Source organism: Entelurus aequoreus, linkage group LG08 (genome assembly GCF_033978785.1).
Source record: "Entelurus aequoreus isolate RoL-2023_Sb linkage group LG08, RoL_Eaeq_v1.1, whole genome shotgun sequence".
Taxonomy (NCBI): Eukaryota; Metazoa; Chordata; class Actinopteri; order Syngnathiformes; family Syngnathidae; genus Entelurus; species Entelurus aequoreus.
Window position 1 is genome coordinate 16,327,574 of NC_084738.1, and position 13,616 is coordinate 16,341,189.

The 13,616-nt window shown below is 38.4% G+C and overlaps 2 protein-coding genes across 2 annotated transcripts in view; one reads left to right on the forward strand and one right to left on the reverse strand.

The window, feature by feature from the left end:
- Nucleotides 1-3,906, forward strand: part of mpp3b (MAGUK p55 scaffold protein 3b) — a 32,534-nt gene extending 28,628 nt beyond the window's left edge. Inside the window, 2 exon segments of the mRNA XM_062055691.1 lie at nt 3,288-3,410; nt 3,520-3,906. Of these exon segments, the coding sequence (XP_061911675.1) occupies nt 3,288-3,410; nt 3,520-3,699 (303 nt within the window). The 3' untranslated portion in view covers nt 3,700-3,906.
- On the reverse strand, nt 3,891-13,580 carry psmc5 (proteasome 26S subunit, ATPase 5). The gene is made up of 12 exons (XM_062055692.1): nt 13,462-13,580; nt 11,933-12,004; nt 11,790-11,859; nt 11,627-11,724; nt 11,486-11,542; nt 9,026-9,256; nt 8,841-8,967; nt 4,868-5,058; nt 4,702-4,800; nt 4,526-4,636; nt 4,378-4,464; nt 3,891-4,019 (listed from the first exon to the last, which is right to left on the reverse strand). Exons 1-12 carry the CDS (start codon nt 13,519-13,521, stop codon nt 3,966-3,968), a joined length of 1,257 nt encoding a protein of 418 aa, XP_061911676.1. The 5' UTR covers nt 13,522-13,580; the 3' UTR covers nt 3,891-3,965.
- Between the last annotated feature and the right edge of the window lie 36 nt (nt 13,581-13,616).

The following is a 13,616-nucleotide window of genomic DNA, read 5'->3' on the forward strand; positions in this document are numbered from 1 at the left end:
AAAAAACATGTCATTTGCCATAGATAATATCTTAGAATGTATAACCATTGAAATATTTTAGGAAAAAAGCAAAAACATTTTCATCAGTTGTATATATAGATCACCTAAGTCATGTATAGAAACATTTGAAGAATGGATCAAGGCTACTTACATGGACAATAATGTTCTTATGTGGTGACTTTAATATTGACTTATTGAACCCTAACAAGCAAAAGTCTATTGATGACTTCATCGGTTTATATCCAAAAATCACAAAGCCAAGTAGAATCACAGCACACTGTGCCACGCTTATTGATAATATTTTTACCAATGAGTTTGACAATAACACTACAAGTGGTCTACTTATAACCGACGTTAGTGATCATCTGCCAGTTTTTACAATATATGATGGAAACTACAAGAAGAACATGGAAGACAAAAGGACATTTTGAAGACTGTGCACAGAGAAGAGGATGACTGCCTTCAAAAGTGAGCTACAAAAGCAAGATTGGGACAATGTGTACAATGAAAAAGAGGTTGATGAAGCATATGAACATTTCTTAAACAAGTTCATAATACTTTATGACAAACATTGTCCATGGATACAACTCAGTAACAAGCAGAGAAAGAATAATCAACCATGGATGACAAAAGGATTAAAAAATGCTTGTAAGAAGAAGAATACACTATATAGAGAATTTATAGCACAAAGAACTATAGAGGCAGAAATTAAGTACAAAAAGTATAAAAACAAGTTAACAGATATACTACGATCATGTGGAAAAGAATATTACAGTGAATTATTGGACAGGAACAAAAATAATATGAGAGCAACATGGAGCATCCTCAATAGCATTATTAAAAATGGCACAAAGAGGGACTACCCTCAATACTTTTTAGACGGAAATTAAAAAAAATGACAACATAAAGGAAGTAGTTGAAAGCTTCAATAATTATTTTGTAAATATTGGACCAAAATTGGAAGAAAGGATTCCAGACCCAGTTCCAATTGGGGAATATAATACCATAGAGCGAAATCCCAACTCCATGTTCCTCAGTAATGTGACACAGGAGGAAATAGTTACAATCGTGAAAAAATGTCAATCTAAGACTTCAACTGATTGTAATGTAATTGATATGGAAACGATAAAAAAGGTTATAGAAGAGATCTCAGGACCATTAATGTATATTAGTAATCTATCATTTCAAACAGGTACATTTCCAAACAAAATGAAAATAGCTTAAGTTGCACCAATTTATAAGACTGGAGATAAACATCAATTTACAAATTATAGACCTGTTTCTTTACTTCCACAATTTTCTAAAATCATTGAAAAACTGTTTAATAACAGATTAGAGAGTTTCATGAATAAAAATAGAATACTCGAAGAGAACCAATATGGATACAGAGCTAATGTCTCAACTTCAATGGCTTTAATTGAAATAACAGAGGAAATTACCAATGCAATAGACAGTAAAAAATGTGCAGCAGAAGTTTTTATGGATCTAACTAAAGCATTTGACACAATTAATCACAATATTTTAATCAAAAAACTAGAACGATATGGCATCAGAGGGTTAGTCTTAAACTGGATAAGAAGTTATCTAATGAACAGGAAACAATACGTGAAGCTAGGCGAACACACGTCTACAACGCTAAATATATCCTGTGGTGTACCTCAGGGATCAATACTAGGACCTAAATTATTCAATCTCTATATAAATGACATTTGTAAAGTTACAAAAGATTTAAAGTTAGTATTATTTGCGGATGATACAACAGCGTTTTGTTCAGGAGAGAACACACAGGAGATAATACAAATAATAACAGAAGAAATTAACAAATTAAAAAGATGGTTTGACAAAAATAGATTATTGTTGAATCTCAGCAAAACTAAAATAATGCTATTTGGTAACAGTAGAAGAGAAAGTCAAACACAAATACAAATAGACGGAATAGAAATTGAAAGAGTAAATGAAACCAAATTTCTAGGTATAATGATTGATGATAAATTGAACTGGAAATCTCATGTAAAAAATATACAACATAAAGTAGCAAGAAACACGTCAATAATGAATAAAGCAAAACATGTTCTAGACAAAAAATCACTTCATATTCTCTACTGCTCACTAGTGTTACCATATCTGAGCTACTGTGTAGAAATATGGGGAAATAATTACAAAAGTACACTTCATTCATTAACGGTTACAAAAAAGATCAGTTAGAATAATATATAATGTTGGATATAGAGAACATACAAATCCTTTATTTATTGAATCAAAAATACTGAAATTTCACAACATAGTGAATTTGCAAACAGCTAAAATTATGCACAAAGCAAACTATAACCTGCTACCCAAGAATATACAACAATTCTTCTCAACAAAAGAGGAGAAATATAATCTTAAGAGAAAAATTTAATTTAAAACATTTGTTTGCACGTACAACACTTAAGACCTTCAGTATATCAGTATGTGGAATTAAATTATGGAATGGATTAAGCAAAGCAATCAAACAATGTACTAATATGATCCACTTCAAGAAACTCTTCAAACTTAAAGTGTTTACAAAGTACAAAGAAGAAGAACCATGACAAACATTCTCAATTTATTTCATCCATCCATTCATTCATTCTTAAAGTAATCTTACTTATCTCATCACATGAAATATGACTTACTTCACCAATTATTATTATTAAATTCTTACTATTATTTATTTATTTATTTTTATTGTGATTACCTATGGAGTTATTGTGAATAAATTGAGAACAGGAAGTGAATAAAAAAGTTTCAGCAATTGTTATGTAAAGAAAAGGGGTAGGATTAAATAAGCTCTGCTTCTTCCTACTCCTTTTCGAACATGTTGAAAAGAGAAACTGGAAATTGTGATGTATCATGTTGTGTGCGTGCATGTTCCAAATAAACTCAAACTCTAACTCTAACTCATATTACACCAACATTATACGCAATACAGTGGTTTTGTGAATGATATACAGTATAATTATGATATTGACGGTCGTGATATGGTGGCCCACAATTTTACAGTCTATAAAATTGATATTACAACCTTGGTATTATACTGTCACTGTTGCATATAATACCATGGGAGATAACCATGCAATATTTTGTACTACCAAGTTTTCCCATTCTTCAGTTCCATGGATATTGCGACATATTAATGCAGTTTATCGCTTCCTTAGAATTCAGCATAGACACCAATTACAAGTGTTATATTAAAAAATAGTCATGAATTTGGCAGTATTGCAAACCTGTAACATGGCTGGTGATACGTTGTGGTTGTCTACCAGGCCCTGCACATTCTCCGCACGTCCGCACTCAAGCCCTTTGTCGTCTTTGTGAGACCGTCCGTGTTCGACAGCGAGAGGAAATCTCTGAGCTCCTGTTCTTCGCTACTCAGCGTGGCCATCACGGTGAGTGCTCTGTACGTCGCCATAGCAACCGCAGCCGAACTGAAAGATGCACAATGAAACACCGACACGCTCCACAGCCATCAAGAACACAACATTGTTGCCGTTACAGGAGCATGACATCCAGGACATGAGGCAGTCAGCAGAAAAGATGGAGCAGAGTTTTGGTCACTGGATGGATTACATTCTGGTCAAGGAAGAGCTGCTCAGTGCGGTTGCAGAACTTCATATCCTTCTAGACCGCGTGCGTCTGGAGCCCCAGTGGGTGCCCTTGTCCTGGGTGAGGACCTAGCTAACATGTCTACTTGCCAAACTGATCTACTCCCAGTTTACACCCGCTTTTGAAATGTCGACTATGTAGTGTTAGTGGTTGTGGGATGAACTTGCTCAAAGTGCCAAATCTAACAATGCAGTGGGCAGAAATACGCTTACATAATTGATGGCAGCTACCTACTGTAACAATAAATGTTTTACACGACCATGTGATGTTGTATGTTTATTTTAGGACAACACTTAGAAAGCAAACCATAAACAAAAAATATACATGTGTGTCTGAAGTTACTTCCACAGCTTCTTGATGGACATGTTCTTCTCGCTGTCTTTCTGCATCACCTGGAGACACAACACAGATACACTTGCATTCATGCGGTGCTGACATGGTGAGACATTTCTAATACTTTGCTCCTCTTGTAATTACAACAAAAACTGAACATTACTTAAACAGCTCAGTTTTTGATGCAAATCTTGCACTGGAGCTGAATACAATGTTTCCCATGCATACATTAACTTCTGGCAAATCTGCAACTACTTGTGATTTCCTTCACCACAGACCAAAATAGGATCGTTTGCTTGTCATTACAACTACCGTATTTTTCGGACTATAAGTCAAATCAATCTAATCAGACAGGTGTATACTCTTCTGTTGGACACTTTGGGCGACTAACATGAAGATAGAAAGAAGGAGACCAACCTTTGCCACAGCCATCTCAAAGTCCTCCTGGTTGACGTGCACTCTTCTTTCTCTCAGCGCATACATGCCAGCTTCCGTGCACACTCCCTGAACACACATTCATATTGTTAGGATGCTGACAAATAATCCTTCATGAGGCAGCTCTCACCTTAACCTCAGCGCCTGAGGCTCCGGGCATTAGCTCGGCTATCTTCCTCAGGTTAATGCCGCGTGTCAGGTTCATCTTCCTGGAGTGGATCTTCAGGATGTCCAGACGAGCCTGAGGGAAAAGAGGTGTGTGTGAATGTAGAACATCGTTATGTCGCAGTACACACAAGCAGATACCTCTTCGTTTGGAGGCGGGAACTCGATCTTCCTGTCGATCCTGCCTGGCCTGAGCAGAGCAGAGTCCAGGATGTCGATACGGTTGGTGGCCATGATGACCTGCAGGAGTCACAGACAAGATTAGGACTAGGTGGTTTTGCAGAGGGTGAAAGTGTGTGAGACCTACCTTGATGTTCTTGGTGGCCTCGAAGCCATCCAGCTGGTTAAGCAGCTCCAACATGGTCCTCTGCACCTCGCTGTCTCCACCTGAACCTCCCTCCAGGCGAGATGAGCCAATGGAGTCGATCTCGTCCATGAAGATGATGGAAGGCGCGTGCTCTCGGGCCATGACGAACAGTTCACGTACCATGCGAGCGCCTAGAAGTGTGATGTAGAAGTTTAATTCAATCAAAAATGAAAACATGTCTAAATACGGTTGTGCACCAAATGTGAGAAAAATCTGTCATGTTCAAACTCCTTTAGCATCAAAGCTACAGACACTAAACATGCTCCCAGTAAGTCTGGCTAAGTTTGTCACGATATCAGGATTTCAGTGGTCGATACCAAGATAAAAATAAAATAAGACATTAAAAGCGCTTTCGTTTTCCCCCCCCCCGACTTTATGAACCACTGTTTTCGGGACTCCATCAAAGCTCTTTCGTATCTATTTAAACACCCAAGAACAGAACTGAATTAAGCCGTGAAGAAGAAAAATAGAAATGAGATATGCAACCCAGCATTAATGCATTTACAAAATTATAATGCATTGACCTATGATACTTGTCAAAATGTCCAACAATGTATTGTACCAATACAAGTGAGGATTTTTGCATTTAAACATTTTATTACATTATTTTTTAAACAAAAAGCACACACTCTCTGGTGGTAAAATAAGTGTAAACAATAAACACTGGATTAATATTAATATATTTAAACTTATTGTTATTGCTATTATGATTTTTTACTTGTGGTTTATTTGGTACTAATTTATATCCACGTTTCTTTAAACCATATTTAAAGTTGAGGTTTGGTGGTGCAATAAATACTCATGTTTTCAAATTAATTAGTAATCATATAATTAATCGTAGTTATAATATCAACCAAAATAATCGTAATTTTAATTTTTTTCCATAATCGTTCATCCTTATGTATTACAGCACAGTACATGTCTTATTTTCTATTATATTGTGATGATCAATAGAGATAATCACCAAGCAAAACTTCTGTTTCCAAGTTAAGGGCTTACACAGCTAACCAATGGCTAAGCTTGACACTATCTTCACCACAACAATCTCAAATTTTTCAACTTTTTGATGGACTTCATCTTCAACTTGTGCCTCATTAACAACCCATCTCCACATTGGTGAGACTTTGACACGTGCAATGTCAAAAGACAAGGAACAGCATCATCGGACATTCAGCGAAGCACTTCAGGCTAACAAGACTTCTATCAGCTTCCAAAAGCTGCCCGGCCAAAGTGGAGATGAACTCTTGATTAAAGATACACTTTATCTTTGGAATCAATAACAGCTTTGGTTTGAACAATGTGGAATGACAACACAGACGCGCAATGCTAACAAGACAGAATGCTAACAAGTAACAACAAAACTAGTGATTGTAGGTAGCTGCGACTGTTGGCTCGGTGTTTCAGCATGCGGAAGCCTAGTTTTAACTAGAATTATCCAGGATCTGACCAAGTATTTCAATTATCCAGGATCTGACCAAGTATTTCCACATTGTGGCCATGTTGTCGTGGACATGAAACAACCATAGTAATAATGTAATAATGTCTGTTTTCTACAGACATCAAAAGATATTACAACCATAATACAGTGGGACTGTAATCAATAAAAATATTCAGTGCAAGTTGCGATGCATACTGCTGCCACAATTATATCATAAATTGTTTTGAGCGAGGGCGAAAAGGACTTGCAAAATCTAAAATTGTCAGATTTGTCACAGGAGCCCACAAATAAATATTTGAAAACGGCTCATTTTAGACAGCAGGTGTTATTTGGCGCAGACTCAGCGCTCACGCGTTGAGAATTGACTCGTCTTGCCGAGGAAAAAAAGTGTTGTACAGTCTTCTGAACTAACTAGGGATGTAACTAGAGATGTCCGATAATGGCTTTTTTGCAAATATCTGATATTCCGATATTGTCCAACTCTTAATTACCGATTCCGATATCAACCGATACTGATATATACAGTCGTGGAATTAACACATTATTATGCGTAATTTTGTTGTGATGTCCCGCTGGATGCATTAAGCAACGTAACTTTACCATGAATAGATTTTACCATGATTGGGCGGGGTTTGGTGGTAGCTGGGGGTGTATATTGTAGCGCCCCGGAAGAGTTAGTGCTGGGTATTTGTTCTGTTGCGTTTATGTTGTGTAACGGTACGGATGTTCTCCCCAAAATGTGTTTGTCATTCTTGTTTGGTGTGGGTTCACAGTGTGGCGCATATTTGTAACAGTGTTAAAGTTGTTTATACGGTCACCCTCAGTGTGACCTGTATGTCAGTTGATCAAGTATGGCTTGCATTCACTTATGTGTGTGTGTAAAAGCCGCATTTATTATGTGACTGGGCCGGCACACTGTTTGTATGGAGGAAAAGCGGACGTGTCGACAGGTTGTAGAGGACGCTAAAGGTAGTGCCTTTAAGGTACGACCCCAATAATGTTGTCCGGGTAGAAATCGGGAGAATGGTTGATTTTCGGGGGGGGGGGGGGGGGGGGCACTGAAATTCGGGAGTCTCCCGGGAATATCGGGAGGTTGAAACAGATACCGATAATTTCCGATATTACATTTTAAAGCATTTATCGGCCGATATTATCGGACATCTCTAGATGTAACGTATCAAAATCTCACGGTACGATAATATCACGGTATTAAGGCAACCATACAAGATTATGGTGGTTTATGTCCCCCCCCCAAAAAAAGACTTAAAAATGCCATAGTGTGTCAAATGAAGTGGCATGGATGTTTAGGATAAACACACTTACTGTAATTGAACACAAACATAATGCTCAAATGTGCTTGTCATATTTATTACTACAAACATGTACTTCTAAGTGTAAAGAATAGTGCGGGAACATCCACTGTTTTAAGAAAAACTTTTTTTTTTTAACTTAGATGAGTGTCTTTAAAGTGACAAACATCCAGTGTAAAACAATGTTCACTTTAGTGTCTTTCAACTTTTACTTTCCGAGAAGCAGTGTCCTCCACAGTGGACATTTTTTATATCAGTTTGGAAAACGCTGTTTCTCAAAAAAGTTAACCAACAAATTTAACTTTGAATAACGTAAATACCTCACAAACTGATGTCAGTCTTCAAATAGGTTTTCTTGGTGACAGTTTATGAGGCGGCGACTTGTCTAGGGTGTGCGCTGCCTTCCGCCCGAGCGCAGCTCGATAAGCTCCAGCCACCCCGCGACATCGACAGACAAGCGGTGGAAAGATGGATTGAGGATTTATTATAGAGCTCTTAAGTTTACTCATATTTCCAACTGTACAGTTTTTTGGGGTGATTTCCCTCCACGCGGTGCGACGTGACCAGCTGGCTTGAGACGAAAGTGGTGCTCTTTGGATTGCAGAATGCAGACTTTCTTACCGCCACCAAAGAGGTTATGTTTTCAACAGGGTTTGTTCGTGTGATTGTTAGCAACATAACTCATACAGTTATGGATAGATGATATTTTCAGGAAATGTCCAAAAAACTATTCCACTCATCTACTACGAACACACTTCACATCCTGCTTACGGCGTTCCACGCCCCCCATCTTGTCAGCCCCATGCTGTACAGAGGATTAAGGGAGATGGAGTTCAATTTTAGACCTGGCCAACACTAAAGCGGCAGAAAAAAGTACACACCAAATTTTTACTTGATACAGTCATGTCATTATTGTAAAAGACTTTGAAACCGCAATATCTACAATACCGCTACACCCTAACCACAGTACTAACAATACTGAAAAAAAGATGGTATCAATCAAGACAATGTCATGGATTTTTTGGTAATCTGAGGGTTTACTATAACCATTCTGGATTCTAGCATTAAGGCTGTATTTTATTCTATTACAGTTGAGACTTATTTAACATGTTTGAAAAATATTGATAAGGGAAGCAGTAAAAGGTTAGATTATTAGCTCGCTCACCTTCTCCAATGAACTTCTGAACCAGCTCAGACCCTGAAACCCTAATGAAGGTGCAGTCAGTGTGGTGGGCCACAGCTCTGGCCAGCAGGGTCTTGCCTGTACCCGGAGGTCCGTACAGCAACACGCCCTAAAAACAACGACACTGTCAGGGAACTTCCTAAACTTGAGCATCACCTGTTGCTCACCTTTGGTTGTGCAATACCCAAGGCTTCAAAAAGCTCAGGGTGCTTGACAGGCAGCTCAATCACTTCCTTGATCTCCTTGATCTGCTTGTCCAGGCCCCCAATCATCTCATAGGTGGAGTCTGGAACCTTCTCCACCATCATTAGGGACACCAGAGGGTCCACCTTGTTGGGGAGGATCTTGTGCAGAGTGTAACTGTCGTTGCGAAGTGCAACTCGACAATTTGGGGTCACCTGTAAGACAGCAACCCATTCCAAAGATGAAGTATTTGAAAATTATCTTTGTCTTGATTTTATATATATTGTGCACTTGACACTTGTATGAAGGACTATTAAAGCCACACATCCCATTAAAAATACAGTCCATTGGAAAAAAGTAACAAAAATGACATACTAAAGAAAATATTTTTATAATAGTTACTTGTAATATTACAACTTTTTTCTCTTTCCACCCATTTTCTATACTGCTTATCCTCATTAGGGTCACAGGTTAGCTAGAGCATATCTCCACTGACTTGGGGCGAGAGGCGGGCTACACCTTCGACTGGTCGCCAGTTACCGGTAATGTAGAAAACAATATCTGCAGGTTTGAGCAAATCTAATCCTAGGTTTTTCAATTACTTTTTTAATGCAACTTAAAACAAATGTAGTGCTCATGTCCTAATGCAGATTGTTATTATATACAGTATTTAGTCAAAAGCATACAATTGTCTGTATAGATAAAATTGTAAGCATAAAGCATATAGAATACATAAAAAAAGAAAACACCAGTTCATGTCTTATATAGGGATTGTGAATGATGGACAGCACATCTTTCTAATTTTTGCAATTTTGGCACCAGCCGCTAGACTAGATCTGACCAATATAAGTCTATGAGCACGAAATGATGAAGCTTACTCGGATGAGAGGCGAAACATCTTGTAAGACAAACCAAACAGTCCAGTTGCGATAGATTGAATGCCCTGAGATGACAATGATCTGGATGAATGAGAACATTCATAGACATTTCCAGTGTGATTGATCTGCTGATATGGTCAGAGTGCAGAAGCGTTCACATCGTGACATCATCCCACCCCGAATCTACAGAAATTGCTGAAGACATTCGGAGCAACATATTCAAAATGGCCCTCTGAAATTGTGGCATTTTGTGATGTTTGGACGGTATTTTCATATACTGGCAGATTGGAAATACAATAACATTTGGTTTAAAGGATGCAATGAAACACAAATAAGCAACTTTATTTTTTCCATTCTACTGGTACTTTAAAGGCCCTAATCTTTGCAAAATCCATTTAATGACTTAATGCTTTTTAATGACTTGCGAAAACCCTGACAGACAAACAACCATTCACACTATTGACAATTTAGAGCCTTCAATTACAAGTGCTGTTTGCAACTTACTCACAGTAACATTTTTCAACACAAAACATATACCAAGATCACTACCAGCTAAATTATGTTACCATTAGAGTTTTAACAAAACACATTTGTTTGACAATTGTCTACATTTTTTGTATTTCTGGAAAAAAAAATTTTACCAGCCAAAATAAAATGATTGGTGTTCATGGTGGTCACTCAGTGGCCTAGTGGTTAGAGTGTCCGCCCTGAGATCAGTAGGTTGTGAGTTCAAACACCGGCCGAGTCATACCAAAGACAATAAAAATGGGACCCATTACCTCCCTGCTTGGCAATCAGCATCAAGGGTTGGAATTGGGAGTTAAATCACCAAAAATTATTCCCGGGCGCGGCACCGCTGCTGCCCACTGCTCCCCTCACCTCCCAGGGGGTGAACAAGGGGATGGGTCAAATGCAGAGGATACATTTCGCCACACCTAGTGTGTGTGTGTGACAATCATTGGTACTTTAACTTTACCCGGTCTTGTTGACACGTACGCGCATGAAAAGCGACAAACTAATTGCATGTATTTTGACACAACTTCTTCTCAGAAGTGAGTCAACCAACCTCAAATGGCCAAAGTCGGTCCAAGAAAAAAAAAAATCTAACTATGCAATGGAATAGATCCCTATACCTTATCAAAAAAGATTTGTTGAGTGATAAAGGATTATACGTTTGTTGCGTTCCAAGACATATCGAACTATTGTGCTCAAGATGCCATTCTACACAACAAAACAGTAGAAAACTTGGAAAAGCATGGAGGTCTCCAACTACTTTGTGCGGCTGGGTCAAGGAAATTGGTATTATCCCGGATAAATATGCATCGATTTTTTTCTTGGGTCAGCTCACATTTCATGATTCAACTTTGTGTCAACCGCCATGTTTGCTGCATGCGCCGTTTACGAGTAGCGTGTTTTCCCCCATTTTTATCAAAATATAACTATAGATGTTCACATTGTGTATGTGCTGAAATGCTTTCTAATAATATTGCAACTTAAAAAAATATATTTTATTGTTCTTGCTCCTACTTTTAAAATGTGTAAACAATCTCATACGTGACTACTTACATCATTAATGTCTATGTTCTTGTCCACATCCACCACAAATTTCCCTTCTGGGTGCACCTGCAGACAATGTTAAATTATTTTTTGTTAACATGGTGCAAAAAGAAGTGCGCTGGCCGCAAAAGAGAGGAGCGTCCAACAAACCTTGACCAGAACTTTCTTTTTGTCCATCACCCTGACCACTTCTCCTACGTAGGAGCCCTGCTCCTGAAGTAACTGCAGCTCTTCACGAAGGAGACGCACTAAAACCCATACATTTGGTTACGTATCAATGCCACTTTTAAACCAAAGTAGTATTTGAACACACCTTTCGCATTGAGCTCATTTCTTTGAGCCTGCAGTCGTCTGAGATTCTGGCTCTTGTCGTTCACAGTCAGCTGTGGGAAAGGTCAAGTTATTTTGTTTCCAAAGAAATGCTGCACAATTCCACAAACTAAAAAAGTGGCTTACCTGTAACTCTTCTATTTTGGAGAGGTAGTATTGGCGAAGACCTGTTCCACCTTTACTTTCTCCCATCTCCATCTGCCAAAATCAAACATATGGGATTAGCTGAAGCCTTTAGCACCAGACGTTTGAACTTTTTTTCACATTTGACAAACGTTATGGTCTAAAAAGTATCAACAGCGTGCAAGTGAGGTAACGCAGATTTCTCTATAGAATCTCCTCTCTAATCAACAAAAGCACCATGACGATTCTGGCGGGAACTCTCATTTAACCCTTTTTCGATTACGCATGCACCCCCTGGTACCCTATCTAGACTCCAAACATCCCAGAACAAGCTAGTCAGATTACTTCTAGACCTCCACCCCAGATCACACCTCACTCCTACCCACTTCTCCAAAGTGGGCTGGCTCAGGGTGGAGGACAGAGTAAAACAACTTGCACTGAGCCTAGTCTATAAAATCCGCTACACCTCCCTGATACCGAAGTACATGTAAAACTACTTCCTTAACGTAAATGACCGCCATAACCACAACACCAGGGGGAGCTCCACTAACCACGTTAAACCCAGATTCCGATCTAACAAAGGTCTTAACTCATTCTCTTTCTATGCCACATCAATATGGAATGCACACCCAACAGGTGTAAAAGAAAGGGCATCTCTATCCTCCTTCAAAACCGCACTAAAAGAACACCTCCAGGCAACTTCAACCCTAAACTAACACCCTCCCTTCCACATCCTACCTCCCCGGATTGTAAATAATCAAATGTATATACTTATTCTTATGCTTTCTGATCTCTCTCTCTCTATGTCCACTACTTGCTGTACATATCCTACCATGTCAGTCCTACACTGTTTCAATGTCCATTTCTCTGATGATGCAATTGTTGATTACTGAAGTGTTGATATCAACCAAACCTAACACCTCCACATCCCACACCCCCGCATTGTAAATAATGTAAATTATTCAATGTATATACTCTGATGATTATCTTGTGTGATGACTGTATTATGATGATAGTATATATCTGTATCATGAATCACTTTAAGTGGACCCCGACTTAAACAAGTTGAAAAACTTATTCGGGTGTTACCATTTAGTGGTCAATTGTACGGAAAATGTACTGTACTGTGCAATCTACTAATACAAGTCTCAATCAATCAATTAAACGTCAAGCACCTGGTACCAAGTTATACATTTTATTGGCTAGCTAGCTAGCAGCTACAAGTAACAGCACTAGCAGTTGACATAGTATTTATGCTATCTTGTCTTTTAATAGAAACAAATATGCAAACTCTCGTAAGCAAACAGCCAGTTGAGAAAATAGTTCAAAAAATGGTCAAATTGACAGGAGAACGAGCTAGCCTAGCTACAATGATACAGCAAACCGTTAGCGAGGTTTCAGTGTTATTAAAACATCGCAAAACTAGTACTTTATAATTTAAATAGACTTCAATTAACTTGACAGAGCAAAGTGAAGATAATTAAAGGTGAAAGTGCCCCATAAAACATAAAATACCCAAAAAATCAACCTACATTGTCGCTCCCGTCCCCCTCCATCTTGAAAATCATGTTTCCGTTTGTGAGGTGAAACATTTCCGGTGCGTTTCTTCTTTAGGGGAGGGAACGTATAAATATGTGCACACAGCGCCACCTACTGGTTACATTTATACTGACTGTGTGTTTCTTCT

Excerpts from the sequence above, each read along its gene's own strand:
- psmc5 (XM_062055692.1), bottom strand. The coding sequence starts at position 13,521 with ATGTTTCACCTCACAAACGGAAACATGATTTTCAAGATGGAGGGGGAC. Across the intron at positions 11,860-11,932 it reads CCAAAATAGAAGAGTTACAG|CTGACTGTGAACGACAAGAG; the intron begins GTAAGCCACTTT and ends CCTTTCCCACAG. Across the intron at positions 4,465-4,525 it reads CCTCAGGCGCTGAGGTTAAG|GGAGTGTGCACGGAAGCTGG; the intron begins GTGAGAGCTGCC and ends ATGTGTGTTCAG.